Source organism: Anarhichas minor, unplaced genomic scaffold (genome assembly GCF_050575085.1).
Source record: "Anarhichas minor isolate MPS153535 unplaced genomic scaffold, ASM5057508v1 ptg000174l, whole genome shotgun sequence".
In the NCBI taxonomy this organism is placed as follows: Eukaryota; Metazoa; Chordata; class Actinopteri; order Perciformes; family Anarhichadidae; genus Anarhichas; species Anarhichas minor.
In genome coordinates, this window is record NW_027466620.1 from 200458 (window position 1) to 221950 (window position 21493).

At 41.2% G+C, this 21493-nt stretch overlaps 1 protein-coding gene across 10 annotated transcripts in view; it reads left to right on the forward strand.

Moving 5' to 3' along the window:
* kcnma1a (potassium large conductance calcium-activated channel, subfamily M, alpha member 1a) overlaps positions 1-21493 on the forward strand; it is a 121227-nt gene that overhangs the window by 85607 nt on the left and 14127 nt on the right. For 4 of the 10 annotated variants that reach the window (XM_076085571.1, XM_076085574.1, XM_076085569.1 and 1 more), the window contains 5 exons: positions 2146-2232; positions 2331-2407; positions 15505-15598; positions 19614-19740; positions 20985-21209. In XM_076085571.1, the coding sequence (XP_075941686.1) occupies positions 2146-2232; positions 2331-2407; positions 15505-15598; positions 19614-19740; positions 20985-21209 (610 nt within the window). Of the gene's footprint in view, positions 1-2145; positions 2233-2330; positions 2408-6980; positions 7155-13995; positions 14005-15504; positions 15599-19613; positions 19761-20896; positions 21210-21493 lie in introns of all 10 variants that reach the window. The other 6 variants (XM_076085575.1, XM_076085570.1, XM_076085573.1 and 3 more) reach the window with 3 other exon arrangements.

Below are 21493 nucleotides of genomic sequence, written 5' to 3' on the forward strand. Positions count from 1 at the left end.
TTGATCCAAACTGAAATAAAATAACCACAGGCTAAAAGATTCACACGTGTTCCACATTTCACTTTTGCATTCCATCACCCTCTCATGTTGTCCGTGCTAAATGTATATCCATCTGTGCCTGTCTGTACGTCTGGTTTATGTGTGATTACCTCGAGAGGGAGAGTTTGAGTGTGTGCATTTTTCTGCGTCTCAGCCACAATGTTCCGTCACGCTTGTCCGTCTCTCGAGTAGATGTTTCTAAGTGAGGTCACTTCCTGTCAGTTTGGTGTTTGAGAAACAATCCAACTGCACAGAAGTTACTGCAACCGTCTGCATCTACGTACCTGTCCCTATACCTGTACCGCAGTGGCTATGCCTTTCTGTTTGATTATTGTCCTCCTCATGCTGTTTGGTACTGTAACTGCATGGTATGACACTATCACATAAGGTGTTTGATGCTTGCTTTGTTGCTCACAATATGAGGTTTTGATATGCTTTTTTAAGCTTCTATTCACCAGTTTGCACCTGAGCGAAGTCAAATCTCTTGGATAGATACTCCTGTAAAATCTCAGATTTGGGCAGCAATGTTTGTGGAACTGTGATCTTTGATCTATTTCTTTCATTTATTTTCACTAAAGAGCATGCCAGGTGTAACGCCTGTTTAGTTCTCTGGGGGCCATTCAATCTGAGAGAATGTTAGATTCTATTATACTTATTGAAAAGAAAAAATGTGGTGGGAAAAAAAATCTTAATCTGCATGACTGGTGCAATTTGATCACGGCCCGACATGTGTATGGATTCAATTGCTCCCTTAATATTTTTGTTTATTTTCTCCGATGTAGCCTTTTCCAGAGCCCAGAGGAAAGATGTAGTAAGAAAGATGTTTTCTTAAAAGTAATACTTCACTTCTGCTCTGAGTCGGCACAGATAACATACTTTTTCAAAATGTCACAAAATAGTTATTTAGAATACAAAGATTTGAATTCAAGATAGTAAGAGACGCGTTACCCTAGCACTGACGGTAGTTTCCTGAGCCATATGAAAGTAGTAATGTCACAAATTGCCAAAAGCTTTAGTTTATAACTGAGTAAATTAAATATAAAGATCAATAGTTCATCATCTTTCATCTGGGCTCGTCGTATTTTGAAGGAGTGTGACCCTTAAAGGTTTGTGGGTTCAGTGTTTAGATTTCTTAGTTCACACTCACATCATTGATGATTGTTGCCCACAGGTAACCATTAATGACCAGTGTGTGTGTGTGTGGGTGTATGTATGAGTGTACAGTATGTGTGTGCTGCGTCTACCCGTTGTCTCAGTCTAATTAATGGGGAATGATACAGCCAGTCACTTTAAGCGCTCAGGTAAATAAACTGAGTCCCACACAAAAATCAAAATGGTTTGCTAATATATCCCTTGATATTTCTTTTTAGTGCAGCTGTTTTTCAGCATGCCAGCATATTTGTGTCTTTAGATATTCATATAATTAATGTAATATATAATTTTAAGTCATTATTGACCTTGCTGGACATGCATTGTAATTATTTTCACCCTGTAATTCAAGTGAGCAGAGTCACTACATATGTTGATATGAGTTTATCCACCTTTGGACTTAACTTTAGAGCAATCCTAAATACTATAGCAGAGTCACCGGAGTACAATCAGCTTTGTATTGGCAGGAAAAGGAGCTGTTCATTCCCTTGCATCCCACTGTCAATTACTAACCGAGATAACAACTCTTACTGTACATTCTCTGTACTACAGCCATGTCTCAGTGGCCATCATAACATGTGTTGTGACTAGATGACTGTATTTGAGTGCTGACGCTAAAACCACTCCATAGCCATAATTTTAATTCTTTCTGCCCGTGTGCCTTTACTTGTACCTCTCTGTCCCCCTTCTCACCCTGTGGCAAACCAATACCATGCTATAAAGAAAATAATTCAAATTGAATGTGCGGTCATACTGTTGTACATTCTGTCCATCCATGAGAGTATCACATCAGCAAATTGCCCAAAATCAAACAAGCCCAGATAAGCACAGTGCACATCCGATTAACGGCATCAACAAGTCTGTGTACCATTCCTCTTGATTAGCACGTTATGTTCATGAACTGAGTGTTGTCCAGAAGTTAATGAGCACGATGTGTCTATTTCTCTGATAACCCAGCATCCTCATCAACCCGGGCAACCACGTCAAGTTGCAGGAAGGAACACTGGGATTTTTTATCGCCAGTGATGCCAAGGAAGTTAAGAGGTAATACGGCGATCCTGATGATCGGCTGCTCACTAATTATGTCGAATGGGCAGTTTGATTATTTTAAGTGCTGAACATTTTTACTGTGTCACTTTTAGAGCATTTTTCTACTGCAAAGCTTGTCATGACGACATCACAGACGCTAAGCGGATCAAGAAGTGTGGCTGCAAACGACGTGAGTAGCTGCGCCTTTATTTTGCCCCATCGACGCCCCTCCGTCCCTTCCTCTCGCTCCAAAACCTACCTGTGGGTCTGTGTGTCTCATCATACTTACGGTTTATAAACTGTACCTCTCATTGTGTCATTGTTCCTCTGTACCACGGCACTGTGATTTTAAAGGTAAAACTGTATGTTGTCGCACCATTACACCCTTAGGAAAGTGTTTATTATGGGTCTCATTTGAACTTCCATAACATCCATCATGGTATGATCATCAGTCAATATCTGATTAGTTTTTTCCCTAGAAGAAATGTAGGTGTTATATTTGAGTGTGTGCTTTCTTCTTTATTCTTCTTTGTAGTGATACAGTGTTTGACATGAGGCATTTAGTAGATATAATTGAAATTGTGTTGACAGCTGTACAGACCAAAAACAGGAAAACATCCACAATAAGAGAGACGATGCATAAGACAATGAGATTTTTTACTGTAACATTTAAAGTATTATTGGATATGACCCACTGTTATTATATTCGTTTTACATGTAAATGCTATGAGAGTATTTGAGAGTACTGCACTCAGCCACCGTGATCTTAATTGTTAAATTTCAGACGATACACCCATACGCCCCTGTCAAATGGATAGTTTCCCTCTTTATTTCTGCAGACATAACATTACCATTAAGGCAGGAACAGCACATGAATATAACCTGACCTATGCACGGTAGTCACTTCATGTTAGCCACTGGATAAATAATTCAGGTGAATATCCCATATTTCTACAAAAGGTCACAGACAATTACAGTAAGCAGCCTGTTAGAGACAAAGCCTGGTTTTCAAAAAAGATACCCACCATTTCCTCCTTTTGTCTGTGTCATTTCAATTATTTAGACAATCTCTTTCTCTCCCAGCTCAATAGAATCATCAGGCTTTTCACGCTCTGGTTTTATTGAGACAAACTGTTTACTTCGGTTTGCTTTCTTAATATTGTCACGTCCTAGAAGTGATCGACATGGCGTTGCGTTTCAAGTTATTAGTTCCCAACAAGAGAGTTGCATTTAGAAAGATGACAGTTCCATTACTGCAAGGGATGTCTGTCTGACAATATGTTCTGTTCTATCATGTTGTGTTCTCTTCTGTTGTTTTTCCCATGTTTCTTTATGACCAGTGACACACTTTTGATGTATTTCATTCCCTGCTGCCATTGGAAAACACCACTTTATTTTAACTACTCACTGGTAGTGATGTATTGTGAGTAAAAAGAAAATGACTGTACTATTACCCAGAGTGCAGTGCAGTTGTTTTTTCCTCTTCAGCTAATAGTATACTGTATCTATGTTGCATGTACCAATGTAGCTTCTGCATCCTTCTCCTCGCCTCTCATTTCTACTGTGCTGTGTTTAGACCAGACCAAAACCAAAACAGCTGGAATAAAACTCACACCAGCATCAGGCCTCCTCCTGACAGCCCCAGTCAGCTGATGCTCTTACTGAAAACGACAATTAAGTGTGACTTAATCGGATGTGGCCGGTGAGATCTGCAGTTTTCCCTCACTATTTGATCATCAAGCCAAACTCGTATATGTCATTTGGAAGGCAATCTGCGGCAAGTCTTATGCCATTATCGATGATTAACCTCCCTATAGTGTCATGCTGCAAGAAAGTACAGAAGGAACGTACTAAAAATCACGGATGTCATACAGTAATCATAGATTTAGAAGAGCTAACACGAGGGGAAGGAAATTAACAAGAACCACTGAGGTTTAAATTGATCTGCTTTCTGTCAAAGGAGGTTTTGTGTGTGGCTGTACTTTCAGAGAGCAGAAAATGTCCTTGTGGGAAGTTCTGCAAATCCTAACGAGCTAGGTTGCCAAAACACAATCAAAACAATCTGGTATCCCCCTTGCCCCACTTCTCTGTGAACTCAGCCCTTTTCTAAACTTTGGGTCCTCGTCCTGCTCTGGCCGAGGTTTCAGAGATCATCAGTTCCTCTCAGAGTTGAAATGTCACCACACACGTCTTGTGCATTTCAAATCTAGGCAGATGTTAGGCCCCCTTTTTATTTGACTCGCTGCGCTGGTTCACTAGCAGTACAGTGTTGCCAGAGCGTTAGATTGCCACTAGATGGCGATGCCATGCCAGAGTCATGTCTAATAATACAATACTCAAATGGTGATGTCTGTAGAGGAAACTTAAATCCCCTGAAACCTGTTCAGCAAAACATGCAAGGATGAAATTGGTGTTTCTGTGCATTGGAGTAATAAATTGAATCAAAAAACGGATCTACAGTTTGTTAAATTCCTCAGCCTGAGTTTGTTTCATCACTTTGTGGTCCTTAATGTTTTGTTTATATGATATGGTGTAGTTGGCGTTTGGTGAAGGCTGTGTGTTTGTGCAGAATGGCTGCCTTTCCAAGGACAAAAGCATTCGTCTTCTGCACTCTTTTCTGCCTCCACTGCAATAAGCTACTGTGCACTGTGTTTGCTATCGCTCAAGAGTTCAACTCTTGAGCTTCTGTAACAGTGTCAGTTTCCTTGCACTCTTTGCTGAATAAGGAAGTCTTAGGGGGGTATATCAGAATGGTGCTTTCTTTGGGACATCCTTCCTATTCAACATAGTGCCCTGATAGCTTCTGTTTGAGTATGTTGTGACTTGGTGGATTATGGGAGATGGTGACTGATTGAACCCATGCAGACAGTTTATCAGGGCAGCCGTCATGTTGAATCTTCAATTAGGAATGCCCTGAAATGAACACCTTATCATTCAAGGCCAGAATCTGGGTATTTGTGAAGTCAGAAGTCAAAGACATTGTCGGCGTGTGTGTCTGTCTGTCTGTTTGTGTATGTGTCTTGTGTTATCCATCACTCCCTTTCCATGTGTCAATAATCTACATTGTAAAAAAACAACAACATGTACTCCGTGTTCTGAATGCCTAAGCAGAAACTCTGAAGTTAAGAAATTCCAGCATGAAGTGATATCATCGCTGCACCTTGTCTACCATACCCCCAAACTGTTTCAACACTGTGAACAGTTATCTCTGTAGCTTCTCTTGTTGCTAAGACCAGAACTACGTTTTCTGCATGCTTATTACATGCTCATAAGGCACATGTGCATGCCACAGGATACAACAGTCCCTGATGCCTTCATCCCCATGGGTTATGATCTGCGTTTCCCATTCTTTCCCTGGCCAGAAGCTGAAACACATTACTTCATTCAGGATCTTATTTTCCGATGTGACTCAAGAGTCAAAGATGCTGAAAGTGTCTCTGTAAAGGTGCCAGACAGTATTAGCCTGCTGTCTGTTTGCACCTTGGCAATGAGAGAATGGGGACCAGGGACTGTTTCTGCCCAGAGTCACAGCAATCTAGATGTGCTACTCTGGGGACTTTCACTCCTGCTTCCCTCGGGGTTCAGAGCTTCACACACACAGCAACAGACACACACACACACACACACACACACACACACATACATACATACCACAAAGATAGAAAGTGTCTGCTTACAGTTGTTGGGCTGCAGGCTGACTAGTAGTTAAGGAGTTTTTAGTTGTGTAATACTACTTTCACATCCAATATTACCTAAACGAGAGCACCTATTTTCCAAATTGCATTTTCTTTGGGACGATAATTAGATAGAAACATCAATGAAACTCTTTCATACAATCATTATGGCATTGGGGTTGATCCTTATAAATATACAGTAACAGTGATGATGCAGGCCAACATATATTTAGTTAGTAACAAATGCCATTGTGACCTGATTTTTTTTGGATGGACACAAGTAATTTCACCTCAAGCAATTGTGCATTTTATTACTTATACATCTGTAAGACAAAAATGTTGTTTCCTCTTTCAAAAGTTACATATGCTCACTTTAAATTGACAAAGAAATCACAGAATAGTTACTAACATATACGTCCTTTATCTAGACTTGCATGCACATTAGAGTGAAGCTTCCCTTGGGCAGTGGAGCAGTGAAACTTATACAGTAGCATGTCTTGGCCCGTCTAGCCAGTAGAATAGTGTGATGCCTCGGACAGAGCCGCTACAGCTGCATGATGGGATACAGGTACGTGATCCACTCCTTTAGCCAAACGGATAGAGGATGTACAAATGTATGAAACATTGTATGAGGTTGCTGCTGAAGACATTGCTCATGCCTCTCTCTCCCTGAATGCCTCCCTCCCTCTTTCCTTTGTCCTCAACCCTCTTTCCCACTGTTATAGTTTTGCCTTGTGACCTGTTACAGCCTTAGCTCACAGCTTGACCTCTCCAGACTCAGTCCATAGACATGAGTATGATTATTCTCTTAATAATATTGTTGAATTTTAATGTGTCCTAATTTGACTCTTCCGACAAGAAATCAAAATAAAAATGACGACTTTTTTCAGGTAAAGTAATTCGAATTTGAAATAAATCTTGGCGCTTGGAACATGTTAATTTAATTTGGGGCTTAAGTCTGTGGGAGCAGGTGGCTAAGGCTTGTACTTTCTGATGAAGTTAACTTCCGACTTCCCCTGGATAAATATTTCTCCTTTTGCCATTAACCTGCTGCTTTTCCTCTCCTCTCATCCCAAAACATGACTGTAGCCAGGATGTCCGTCTACAAACGAATGAAACTGGCATGTTGTTTTGATTGCGGCTGTTCAGAGCAAGACTGCTCTTGCATGTCAGGCGGTGTACATAATAACATGGACACCCTTCAGAGGGCCTACCCACTTTCCTCTGTCTCTGTTCATGATTGCGCAACCACTTTACGTGCCTGTAAGTTACACCGCCCCAACACATGCTGTTAGATGTCTGTGGTGTGTGCTCCGTGTATATTGTACCATGCAGAGGTACTGTACGTGTACGTGTGTGTCTGAGAGGTACTGTACGTGTACGTGTGTGTCTGTGATGTCGTCTATGTGGTGTGATCTGTTAACTGTGACTCCATAGTTTGTGTAGCTGTGAATACATTTTTTAATTTATAAATTCTATCTCTCTATCTATCTCTCTATCTCTCTATATATCTATCTATCTATGTTTTTTTTTCTATTGATTTTATTTCAACTCTTCATCTTTTAATTTTGTGTTATTTGCAGTTACATTTTATCAGTATTTTTCAGTTATTCATCATTCATTTGAAACTATTTGTTTGATTTCATGACTGTACTATGTGTGGTGGGTTAGTGATGGTGTGGCTCTGTGGTGCTGCTGTACTGTACAGTACTGTAGGTGTTAGACATGTGGCTAACGCATGCTGGATCAGTCATGCAGTTGTTGGATTTGATGTATTTCGAACTGTAAAGGTAAGATATCTGCATATAACAAAATGGAACATGTTATTTTATTCTCTGATAGTGTTTGTTAAATGATTGTCTTATATATTTCATTTGAAGGTCCTTACAAACGTCTGAGTTAACACTGTTTTCAGTTTGCACATTTTTCAGTTAAAGCAGCTTTGCTTCTGTTACTTTTTTTCTTTTACTTTTGACTTAACCTTACCGATCGACTGTTCAGAGTCTTTAGTTTCACTTTAATGCAGAAGATAAGAGAAAATCACACCTGAAACGATGTTTTGAAGATTTCTAACAGTCTTGTCGAGCCTTATAAATGAGGTGCAGCGCACTGATATTAAACACAGTTTTATTGGTGACACTGGTTCAAGAATGTAACTAATAATATCTCAAGCACCCAATGTGCCCTTTTACTCTTTTAGGCTTTTAGAAAAGAACAATAGCAAGAAGAACACATCCAATTCTTCCCACAATTAACACTGTTTTTTGGACAGAAAGTGTCAATTTGTACATTTTATTGTATAAAATGGCCTGCTCAGCCTCTGATCACAATTGTTTGAAATTGTGTTAGGTAGTGTACCTATCTCCTGCACTCTTTAACAGTCTACGTCACATACACTGCATGAGAGAAGGGATGAGAATTAGGGGGAGGGGGAATAAAATTAAATGGTAAAGAGAGAGGCTTTGTATCGTAGGAAAGAACAAGAAATAGACAAGAATAGAGGAGACAAAAACACAAAATGAGAACGACAAAATAGTGATAGTTCGCTTGATGAAGAAAAGGTCGGAGGACAAAACCTCTTAGCGGATCACCTTCCTTTCGATTTTGAGTGGATGGGAAATGCTAAATTGTCTGTCAATTACACATGGCATCAGTAGACCTAGCTATCAAAGCGTTGGGTTCAGACATACAGATCCGATTTCCTTCTCAACATTCTCCCACCGTCTGCCGACTCAGCCTAGATTAGTGTCAAACACACCATGATGAGTTTGGCTTGGCCTCTTGTAGTTCGGCCTGCGCTGATATCCCTCGGTACCAATTACTGGCCATTACATGGTTACTGATCTCACTTCTCCCTCAACCCCCTGTAGGATTTCAGGAAAGCCTCCCCTGTCTTAGATTTCTTTCCCTTTTTAACTCTGACTTTGTCTGAACAAAGTGAGTTTACTAAAGGAGTGCATTGGGCTTTGTCAGCCAGGGATTGTTGGATTCCCTCTCTCCATTTCCCCTGTTTTGTACCCAGCGGACTGAAAGAATAAGACGTCTTTATCCATGATGACTTCATGCCCTTGTACATCTGAACCAGATTTCTCTAGCCCTAGTACTTGGATAATTGATTTCTTGGATAGAACTCTTTCATTTAATGCCCCCCTGTGTTCTGATGCAAGTTACATTAGGACCACCTAATAAAGCACAGTGCAACACATAAACACAAACCTGTGTTGCTTTATGCTCTTTAATGATTCAATATCTACTTAATAGCCATTTTTAATATGCACTCATCTCAAGTGAGTAATGTGATGTTTGGTGAGATTGATAAACCCTTTGGGCACATGGAGCAATCTAGGGACAAATTAGCTGACTCATTTAATAAAGCAGTCTTCTGTTACTAGAGATCATTCATATGTAAATCCTACAGTTTGGTCAGACAATGAATTGTTGGAGTGAAAATAAGAGAAGACATGCGCTTGAGTTAGCGGCGGAATCTTTTGCAGTTAAAAAGATGGACATTTTGGACGGAGGAGAGCAAAGGCAAGCAGTTTCTACCACTTGTAAATAGTTAAAAAATATAGCTCAAAGCACACATTAGAGTTCCCCCTTGTGTGGTTGTGTGTTCTGATTCTTGTCTTCAACAGTTTAAGTTGTGAAATACTCCCAGAAGTTGTTCTGAATTGTTCAGCTGAAACAGTTATTTTTTTGATCTGTATATTAGTTACATATGGTCTTTATTTGTGACCAGAGCATCATCACAGGCAGCCAGCTGAGAAAAAAGTGAGAAAATAGACACGTGACCGTTTTTTTTTTATAATGGAGAGGCTGAAAGCTTTTACAAAGCTCGGCTATGGACAAGGGTTGGAGACCCGGGGCTCGGAAGATGCTTACACGGCCATTTGGGCTGTGTGTGTGTAACAACATGCACTTCAATCTCTGTGTCTGTGCATGTGTGTGCATCTGCATCTCATTGCTGGGGACCTTATCTATTCTGACACGGAAATTATGTTTGCATTTTCATTTTCCCAGCCCTGCTGGTCTGTCACCAAACTTGCCCTGACAGCTCCTGTCCACCAGGCAGGCTTGCCCCCCCCCTTCCCCCCCCCCCCCCTCCCCCCCCACCCTCTGTCCTATGCCGCCTTGCTACGCCCCAGATGCTAGCCAGTTAGTCTGCCGCCTCTGCAGTGCGGGCAGATTGCTAGAGACAGATGCCAGGGCCACTGTGGGTCCCTGTTTGAGGATCTGTGTCATAGGCCAGCCTTGGGCCCTCACTGTGACCTTTACTGCTGGAAGAGACTCTGGGAAAGAGTGGGGAGTGTCAGCAGCTCGGAGCTCATTTCAAATGCCCACTGCAGTACTTCTATCGGTACCCGTCTTCGGTACCTCCTCAGTCTAGGTCATGAACTGTAATTCCCAGATAATTAATAGTTCTGGCATAAGTGGAGACCTTGGTCAACTCTTTTTCGAGAACAACCCAAGAGATTTAAAAGTGAAGCATTGAACCCATGTTCCAAGAATTCCCTAAAATTTCTATTTATGCAAGAGATGTGGACCGCATGTAAAGATCAAGTCTCTTTGCATTCGTGCTCTGTCACCGCGGCTGTTTTGAGTAGCGAGTGTCTGCTGTGTGTGTGCTGGATGTCTACATGCACTTAAGTATGTAGTTGTTGTCTTTGCACCCCATGGTGGCTTTATTTGTTCTATCTACAGACCTCACAATGCTCATCACATTTAAGTCAAAATTTAAAACGTCAAAGCAGATGTTTTTTTTAAAAATGAGAAACATTACTTTGTTAGATCTACCACTGAAGCTGTGTTACCTCAAATCTAGCTTTTTTGATAAAAAAAAAGAAATCTGCCATTAGTCTGTCATTACATCTCATTACAGGTTGAGTGCACTTCTCTAAAAGCATGGCTCAATCTCAGAATAGACAGTTCATTTGATTCACCCGTCTGCTTAGTTTTTGCCATCATCATCACCACCACTATTAGGTGTTCCCATAATTTGAATTAATTGTACCTTTTTAATTTTTGGTTTATGCCGTCGTGCCTTTCACTGGTAGTACTTCATCATAGTTGCATTTGATTTAATTTCCACACACCGCTCTTATGTTGATGTCTCTATTTCCTAATGTGCCTGTTTCATTACATCCTTTTTCCCCCCGTGTGACCTGCCACTTGTCTTTGCATTCTCCTCAGCCAAATATAAGTATAATGGATATGTCAGATCACGTAAGTGTGTTTCTCTGTCCTTCTCCATTCTGCTCCAACTCTGTGTTTAGACTGTAGACCCCTCACAATGTCATGTAACATAATTAGTACTAATGCTTTGCTCTAGTATTTGCTTCGATGTCCCTTATTCCTTTAGGATATACTGATGTTGTCTTGTGTCTTATACAGAGACAAAGTAAACTCACAGTTTAACACAGTGTGAAATTCAATGTTTAACTCAGACTGTTTATTCTAAGTTAAATAATTCAACATATGTTAATTGAAAATTAATTCCTGGCATTGATAGCAACTGAACAGAAATAATTTTTGTGTTTGATAATACCATGTAGTTCCATAAAATATTGTTTTTGTATTGTGCTGCATGTAGCAGCAGATGGCGCTACAACACCAGGGAACAGTGGAAGTCAGAAAGAGGCTGGCGTTCGATTCAAAGCTGATTGCAATTTAGGTAAATCTTAAATAATTGTTAAATGCATTACTTTTTTACTCTACTGGTTAAGAATATTGGTTAATTGCTATTTGTCACCTCTAACATTTTACATGTATATTTTTATTCAATGTATTTGTTCTTATTAAGAATATTGATATTGAAAACATTTGTTTTTGTTAAATAGTGGCTGTCTCTAAGCAGAACTAAAGGGATCTGGAGCTGTCATAATATCAGTTTTAAATTTATGTTTAAAACCAATAAAATAAGAAATATGCACTGCATAAAAAGCTTTTTCATGCAGTTGCGATGCAGATGAAGAACAAAGCTTGCTCGTGCAGCAAACACTATAATGGCAAAGCCAGCTTAGCTCACATACAAAAGTAAACATTTGTAGTTGTTATTCCTCTGCCTCATCATCCAGTTTACATTGAGTTCCGACAATCTGATAAGGCTTGCATGCAGGACAGTACCGTCACGTGATTAGCATTTCAGGAAGGGACAGTTGCCGTCTGCGTTGTTCAGGATGCACAGTGGACCTGCCAGGGTGGGTGAGCGCTCTCTAACGCTGCACGTGTTTGACAAGGGCCAGATGAATCCAGGAGCTATCGGTGGCGCCCCGTAAATCAAGGAGGCAGCTGACGGCTGGGATAAACGTCTGTTTATCGCCCGGGGCCACCCAAGCATGCTCTGTCCTCCAAACAACCAACCAACCACCCTTCTACCAAAGGAAGGAACAGGGCTTCTCTTCTCCCATTCAACTTTACAACCACTTCACATGCAAACATACGGGTTGACTCTGCAGCCTCAGTCAAATTGTGTCTGCGTGTGTGTGTGTGTTTGGTGGGACGGCTTGCTGAACGTCAGTTGTGACCGAGTTTCTACATTCGGATGTTTTATTCTCATATTAAATACAGCAGGTTGTCTCTGGACATACTGTCAAAGTTACAGTTAAAATCACCATGTTTGAGAATATAGGACTACATTTTTTTTATCTGGAATCCAACAAAATTTCTATACACAATACAAAAGGAATCCTCTATAAATGTTCTATGATACAACGTTTTTGAATTAGTAATATTATAAATTATTAGTTATAGTTTTATATTTGTTGAAGTGAAAGTAGTCTGCAACACATTATGCTTGAAATGACACAATATCTGATTGAATTTGACGGGCTTTAGCCGTGTCTCTGTTTTGTTCTACCAGAAAGTGTAGCGCAACTGAGAAATAAAACGGGGAGACTCCTTACTAATTCATGTTTGTCTCAAATGCAAAGTAAATGTCACTGTGAACATTTCAGTCAGAGCGTGTGCTAACTAGATACGAGAGGATGAAGTTTCAACACCAGTTTTGGAAAAATGAAATGATAAGTGATTCCTGTTTTTATGGCATGATTTATTTGGGCTTAATCAGAACTGAAATAAGAAAAAATCAATTCATTTTTTATTTTTCACACAAACAAGTGTTTGATTTTTCATATAGGATTTTAACTAACTATCGCTCTTTTTTCCTCACATTTATTTCAAGTCATTGAATCTCTTATTTACCAATTTACTTGTTAACATCCTATCGTCCTGAAATCTCTGATAAAACAATTATATAATTTTAAAAAACAATACAGCAAAAAATAAAACAAGGTAATTCTCTAGAGTTTAATCACTAACTAATTCATCAGCATTAATACAGGCTTTCTCACACTTTTATTCTCCATTGTTTGACAGTAATGGATGAAGTTAGACCGTCTTTTCAAAACCGATCAGTTAAAACCACCGGCTGCAACTCCACCTCCACCACCACAAATGCATTCCTTCCCAACAACTTGCACCCCAACCAGGACCCCCTGTTCAAGCCAGGCAAACTCAACATCCCCCTTGTTAATAACCGTAAAGGAAGTCTGCTCCCCATGGGGCCAGGGCCTGGGTCTGACCGCTCACAACTGCGCTTCAGTATCTCAGGTCCAGGAGACGTGGTTGCCAGATCCCAGGCAGAGAGTCGGCTGAACCGGGCCCGCAGTCTGCCGGTGAAATACCGCTACCACCCCAATAATGCCATGCTGCTCAGTCACAGTAGGCACTGTAGGTTTGCCCCCTCAGCGGGATGCATCAGTCAGTAACCCTGCCTGTCCCGTTGCTTCATTTTGTCTTGTTTGCTGCATGTCGGTTCACTCTGCTGGTAGCCACTGCTGTTGTTGCTCCTGCTGCTTTGCACAGATATGCCTGCTAGTGCAGTGGCTGCTTCTGCCTACATTGGGTGACACTGAGGAGTGCTAAAACATGCGAGTTTAGAATCTACATAAAAGAGATACTTATCTGTTTTTATTTTCAGAAATGTCGCTTGAGTTGTGAGCTCTGAGGATGTCGAGGTGAAATAGAAACTGTAAATGTAAAAAGTGTTTATTACCCAGTAGCTTGAAAGCATTTCATTTTTATTTTTGCGGGTGCAAATGAGAAGTGTTGTACTGTTACTGTCAACAAATTAAATTTAAACCAGGAGGAGCCTGCCTAACAATATGGCGAGGAATGCACATTTTTAATGTGGTATTATCAAAGTACATTAGAAAGAGAATTATTTGTCAAGTGTAAAGTGCTTGTGATATCAGCTATTCCGAAAGCCCAGTTGCATAAAGGAAATGTCAGAGAGTGACATTTTATTAGAAGGCAGAGTTATATTTCTTATCTTTTATTAGCAGAATTAGGTGGCAGCATAGGACAGGGGGCTCAGACAATAATGAATTTCCACATGCTTAGAATAGTCACGGCTTGCAGCGTGCACATTGATTTGCACTAATATCATGCTGTGTTATTGATTTCTAACCAAAGGACTAATGCGGGTTTGAAGTGACGGGGCACTTGGCATTTGCTACTGGGAGAGTGCAGAGTGGATAAGAGTATCTGGGTGCCTGTCTGAAAGCTCTTGAAACTCACAGACAGTAGTGAAGATCAGACTACTGTTAGCTTGCCTGAAATCTTCAGACGACTGGGCCCGGCCTCAATCTGGCTGCTCTTTCTCGTCCTCTCTGTCTGACTGGGACTCAAGCAAAATTTGAAAAATAGTGTTTTAATCTGATAAAAAACAATCTTAAGAAACATTGTCGTTATGGCTAAGCGTCCTGCAAACGCTTAACGCCTAAGCATCAAAAAGAAAAATGGACTGTTAAATCTTACATAGATAATACATTATTTAATTAAAACTTTTAAGACGAGTCCTGACCTCCTTCTGGAGGATGATGTTTATTTATTAGCTGCATCGATATTCATAGTCTACTAATTCATGCCCTGCGAGCAAGCCCTGTCCGTAGTGATGTGTGTTGAGTGCTAAGTGTTCTCTTGGCATGGAGGTAGACCAGAAGAGCAATTTTGTGCGCATTTAGATGGAACTGGAATGATGGGGTGGGGTTCAGATAGTTTTCTTAAAAAAAAATAAAATAAATAAACTACCCACTCAAGATCCATCTGCATAACCAAATTGTTGTCATTGTCATTGCTTTTGCCCATGCCCCATCGCCAATGACAGTCTGTACCATCACATGGCAATTAATTGCGTAGGAAAGCATGGTCACTCTGATGCAGACTGCTAGAGGTCCAATCATCTGCACATTTTAGCGGGTGTACTGAACAGATGCAGTAGTGTATTACTGAAGGCCCCGTAAAAGTGCACCTTAAAGAGCCTAAATATGGGGATTTTGGGATGTGAGCCTTCCATAACCTTATCAGCTCGTAAAAAGTTATTTTTTCTCCGTGTTTTTCTTCTACCTCTCTCAGATTTACCATTGACCGTTACTAATGTTTTCTCTATATTTTCTCAATTTGACACTGAATGATTAATTTTCCTTTTTTTTCTGTTCAGTTTTTTGTTTGCAATGATTGATTGATTGTTGGCATTTTTTTATTATTATGTCAGCTCCAGCACACTTTCCCAAACCTCTGTCTCTATTCTGACATTCTTTGCATATGCTTGCAGTGGAAGACGAGCATCCATCCACTCTCTCGCCTAAAAAAAAGCAGCGCAACGGAGGGATGCGAAACTCACCCAACAACTCGCCCAAAATGATGAGGTAAGAGACGCTGATTTTATTCTCCTTCCAGCACTTCAAATGGGGAGTGAGAGGAAGTCAGATACAGGGAAGAACGGAGGCCGGGAGGAAGGGATGGAGGGGATGCGTGTGAGAGATACTTCAGAGGTGGATGCTGCTGATGGTGAGATGATGGGAGTTTGGATGGATGGGAGGGGGCAAATTAGGGGTGGCAGAAGAAGGAGGTAAGAAACTGTGAGAGAACGAGAGAGAAGTGCCCTGTTAGGCAGTGGGCTGTTTAGGATGGCATGCTGTCGGCTGTTAATGACGGAGCTGAAATAATATTTCTGTCATGGAAAGCGGCTGTGAGGAGCCGTTTGAAAACTCCACTGGCTTTAAAGTCCCAGCTGTCACCTCCTCCGGTCTGGTCCACATGTGCTCCTTAAACAATGCTGGCACTAATGACACCAGCAACCAATCAGAGGGACTTGCATGGTTACTTTGCCCTCAGGCTACTCCTCTATTGTGGGAACCCCTGTGAGTGCTGTTTCTGGTACTTAAGGCCATATGTGAGATGTATCATCACAATCAAATATGAATTCAAATATTACCTTCCTTTTATCCTGTCCTGTGGAATTATATTGCCGTTAATTGATTTTGAAAGATAAAAGGGGTTGGTTTGTGTGCTGCTCTGGCTGCGAGGCGGGGTTAGCAACACGGCAGCGCGGAAAATACAGGGAGGCCGAGCTGTGCGGATTGGGACGGCAGGATAAAGGAGTGATGGGGAAGATCTAACAGGACAGGAACATTCATAGCTACGCTGCCCTACTCTTAGTGAGAGTAAGTGTTATGGTTGTCATCTCAATGACTTTACAAGAGGAAAATCTGAAGAGAGAGCTGCGTGGTTTTTGTCACAAACACTTGTCACTGTTATTATCGACGCAGAGAAGCTGCACTGCAGTTTAATTTGAATCATTTAACTCTTTAATCTGTTTTCACGTGTTGTTCTTGGTCATTATTTTTGCTGTATTATTTCCTTACATTCAACTCGATTTCTTTGTATGTTGGTCCTGCTAGCTTCCCTCAGGCAGAGTTCCTCCTTCTGAACTGGAATGCCTGTGATTTTTGTCTAGTATACTTGTCGGCCTCCCCCTCAGTTCGCCACAAAACAAGCACTTAATAATCCTTCACACTTGCCGAACCATTAGCCCAACACAAAGTCATACCCTTCAGTCTAGTTTGCAACAGAGCATCATTTTAGATGCCCTTGCTCAGAGGGAGAGAACTACTACAAAAACAACTACACATTGGCACATTTCCAGCTAACTGCTTGTTTAAAAGGCTGTTTAGTTTGCCTAACTTAGAGCACAAAACCTTTTCTTCTCTTCCTTTTTTGCTTAGGAGATGGTCCCTGTTTGCCATGTAATATATGCATCTTTGCTTTGATCTCGCAGTGATAATAATTCTTGCGAGTTATTTACTCAGTTTTGAAAACACTTCAAAGCGGTGTCAAAGTTTTCTCTGCTTTAGGGGTGCTTTTGTATTCTGCTGGCTCTTGGGTACTGGGATGACAGGTCCTCTGTTATAGGTGTAGATTTTTTTTCCCAGTCTTAGCCCTCAGCAAAACATCAAATTACCCATCACAGTCCACAGCCCCCCCCCCCCTTCCACAGCTGCCCCCGTCAACATATAACACCATATATATTAAACAGTTTTACAAGGTGGATTTTATGCACAATGAAAAGTGATTGTTTGAGGTAGCCTTAGGGATACTTTATTCTACAAGCAAGGAGGGGGAAAACACAGTCGAGAGCTAGCAAGAGAGCGCGCCTACGTATCAAGTATGGTTTTTACAGGACTTGCAGCCTGAAGGCCTTTGTAAATAAATAATGATCAACAGATTGGCTCTGGGCTTTTGAAAAGCATGCCTTTGTCAGTTTGCATGATGTGGAAAATTTTCAAAGCAAGAGGCTGCCTTCGTAGTCTGGCAGAGAGGGATTGGGGGAGCAGGCCCATCCCCAGTTTGTGACTGCAGAGTGATACACTGGAATAACTCAACTCTGTTTGAAATATATACTGAGGGAGGGAGGAAGAAAGAGAGAGGGTGAGACACTGGAGTGAGACATGCTGTAAGGGAAATATTTGTCCCACATAAAAGTGCATCAGATACAATACTGTATTGCACCCAGGGAAAATGTTTGCTTTGCAATCTGAACTGTGAATTTATTCCATTTTGAAATATAGTGAATTTATTTTGGTGGGGTAACTTCTAATAAAAGATATACTTCCCAAGAAATCAATACAAATTCAAATTAGACATTGCATTTTGTTTTAAATTCATTTAGCAATTGATATCTGTGTAATATTTTTAAACACTATGGGTGACATTTAATCCCACTTTGCATCCTGACCTATCCCTACCATGGCTGTGTTGTTAATGTCCCAGTTGCCAGTACGACGTGTTACCATGCTAACGAGCTGCACGGCCACCACGGCATTAACACCATTCCCACGAACCTTTTTGACGGGTCATGACTGACGACACGCGTCCTATCGCAGAAGATGTCACAATATCATCTGCAGCTGATATCCCTTGGGCGTGGCACTGTGGCACAGGCGTCATGTCTGCTCTCCCTTAGTCTTGTGGTAGGTTCAACCCGAGGCAGGGAGAAGGCAGAGGGAGAAGGAGGTGTGTGTGGAGCCTGTGACAGGCTGCCAGTCACATCGCTGACAGCTCTGTGAAAGATAGCTGTCTTGGCAGAGAGAGCTGGAGCGGCAGCCCGCCTGCATGCGCCAGTCAGCCCCTGTGTGGAGGCGAGCAGAGCTGAGCAGATTGAAGTGACGGGGGCTCTGTGGAGTTGATTGGCGCAAACACGCGGCTCTGGATGAAAGATTCAGGCTGAGTGTAAAAACACTAAATGCTGTCAGTGTTATTATCACCTGCACTAACTGATAGAGGGAAGAGAGGTGGAGAGAGAGAGAGAGAGAGAGAGAGAGAGAGAGAGAGAGAGAGAGAGAGAGAGAGAGAGAGTGGCTAATTGACAGCTTTTTTTTTTTTTTTTTTGTAACTTTTCCTGCATTGGTATGCAACTCAAATGCAGGTTGAGGGAAGAGACACCATCAAAGCCTTGTCAGTGAATGACAGTGTTGATAGAGGATAGAGAGAGTGATACTGAGAGAGATGTATGTCAAATTCTTGGGATGTTTTCTCCCATATTACTCAAATGTCTCTCTCTCTCTCTCTGCTGTTGCCTGTTTTTGGAGTCTGTATAGCGCTGCTTCAACCAAGGATTTCATTATTTGGGTTGAATTGCAAATAACAATTGCATTGCTAGAAAACAAGCAGTGTTTTTTGAGGAACGACACTAAAATGTCTACAGGTTATCCTGACTCGGTGGTTTGCATGACATTTTATGGATTGCCTTCAGAGGAACTGTGAGAAGATGTCCTGTAGGATAAATGCAAAGAACAAGAGAGGCGGTATAACAGGAATGTCAGGAGCCCTTTCATGGTCAGTGTTTCACCGGATAAAACTCAGCAGCCCACTGCTGTGGATTAGCCTGTTTGGTTGTGACATGCTGCTGAAACATTAATGGCCATCAGTTGGGAAAGCAAAATGTGATTGGGCAAATTCCTGAAATATTTAAAGTGTGAGCCTGTTGGAGCTTTTACTATTTGCGCCGCATGGCGTCAGAAGCTGGAGGAGAGGGTAAAAGCTGGTAATTGGCCTTGTGTTGTCATGCCATTCAGTCAGTAGCACTCAAGTCTCGCTGTTCTCTGCACCACTCTGAGCACCAGGGTCTTTTGAGTTTTCTGATGACTTGACATCAAGGACAAGAAGGAATGGAGGAATAATATGGTAGTTATGGGACCTACAGTATGTAGTGCAGTAGAACGTCCAACACTCATGCGATGGACTTTTGACACATTGTATATATATATATATATAGACAGTGTAGATCTCAAGAAACCCAGGTGGTCTTTTGCCTCTTTCATGTTACCACTGCAGTCATTTAACAAAATGGTCTAACATAAATAAATTGTTCTGTTTTCCCAGTCGACACGACCCCCTTCTCGTTCCTGGAAATGAACAAATCGAGAGCATGGACATGAGCGTGAAGAGGTATGACTCGACAGGGATGTTTCACTGGTGCCCATCAAAAGACATCGAAAAAGTCATCCTGGTGAGTGGGACGATAACTGCGTAGCTGCAACACCTCTAAAATATAATAAAATATGCAATAAAACAAAGTTAAAGTAAGTATGGTCAGGAGCCAAAGTTTCCCCTCAATATTGTAGTAACACAATCACAAACTAATGTGCAATGAAATTTCTCTCACTGCCTCTCTGTTGTTTCAAGGTGAGTTTATTGATTTTTTTTTATATATCCGCCAAGGATCTGTGAACAGTATTTCAACACAGCACGCATGGGTTTGCTCCGATTTTCTAACAAGGCAGTTTGTAAGCATTTATGTCAGTGCACAATTTGTTTGGGGAGGGTTAACCCTGTCTAAATCAAATGTAACAGAGAAGACGCATTCATCTACAGTATATAGTTGATATTTATGTGTTGCTTTAATTAGTTTAGGGGGTGGGGCTGAAGGATGTTACTGCATGAGATGGGTGACCAAAAAAATTCTAGACATGTAGATAATCGAAAATGTTTAATCCACCAGATCACTAGCTGAGAGTATGAGTAACGTTGCAGCAGTGGGTCCTTGCTTGTCTTAGTTTTACCGTATGTCTCCAGTAAACAAAGAAACAGTTTTAGTTTCAAACCCACTGGGATCATAGTAGCATTTAGTTTAGTTAACGTACATTCAAACTTGCAATCAAATGCACATCAAGCCGCTGTGACAGGCGACAGATCTTGAAAGCAGGGCATTGCATTGTTATTTTTCAACTCAAATGTCATACAATAGAGACGTTTTGTTTATTTATACCTCTCTGATTTATGACAGGGTCCTAGTCATACATACTGTATGTGCCTAAAATCTTACAAACTGCATTTTTCAGCCTGATTGAATCAGTTGTCCTTTCAGAAAAGACCACATGTTATGTTTTTGTTCTGTAAACTTCCTATTTCTGGTTATCCAATAAACTGTTTATAAACAGAATAGTGGTTAACCAAACTTGTGTACATGTGTAAATAGTAAACCCTGTTAGTATAATGGATTAAATATAGAATTCAGCAAATACTTGGTTAACAAACTATTTAATATGGGTTTATAACAGTTTATAACTCTTAAACGCGCCTGGAACTAGAATGTTTTACTTTATTTACACTTCCCAGTTTTATGTCGACAGTACTTTCTCTAAATATGTGTTTGTCTTTGTGAGTGTCTTCCTCTCTTCTCTGTCTGCACTCCTCCTCATCCCTCTCTCTCTGCTCTTCTCCACGTTCCCTGTATCCCTCTGTTCCCTGCAGACCCGGAGTGAAGCCTCCATGACAGTGCTGAGCGGCCATGTGGTGGTCTGTATATTTGGGGATGTCACGTCCGCTTTGGTGGGGCTGCGAAACTTGGTGATGCCTTTAAGAGCCAGCAATTTCCATTACCACGAGCTAAAGCCGATAGTTTTTGTGGGCTCGCTGGATTACCTGCGGAGAGAGTGGGAGACTTTACACAACTTCCCCAAGGTCTCCATCTTACCTGTGAGTGTACCAGTTCACTGCCGTAGAAGATGCATTTAAACCGGATCCTCTCTTCAACTAACAAGGCATTGACATTTTGAGATACATGCACATTCTGTGTCCTGAAGAGGGATTGTCAGTTTGATTTGATCACACATTACTCAATTGAATGATCACTCCATGAGAGCGTAGCCAGCCCCCCCCTCATCCAGAGCAGTGACACATCCTGCACATCCAAAATGGAGTTTATGTGTGTTGCAGCTGCAGTGCCCATCACAGATGGCGTGGCTTGCTGCCTTAGAGCT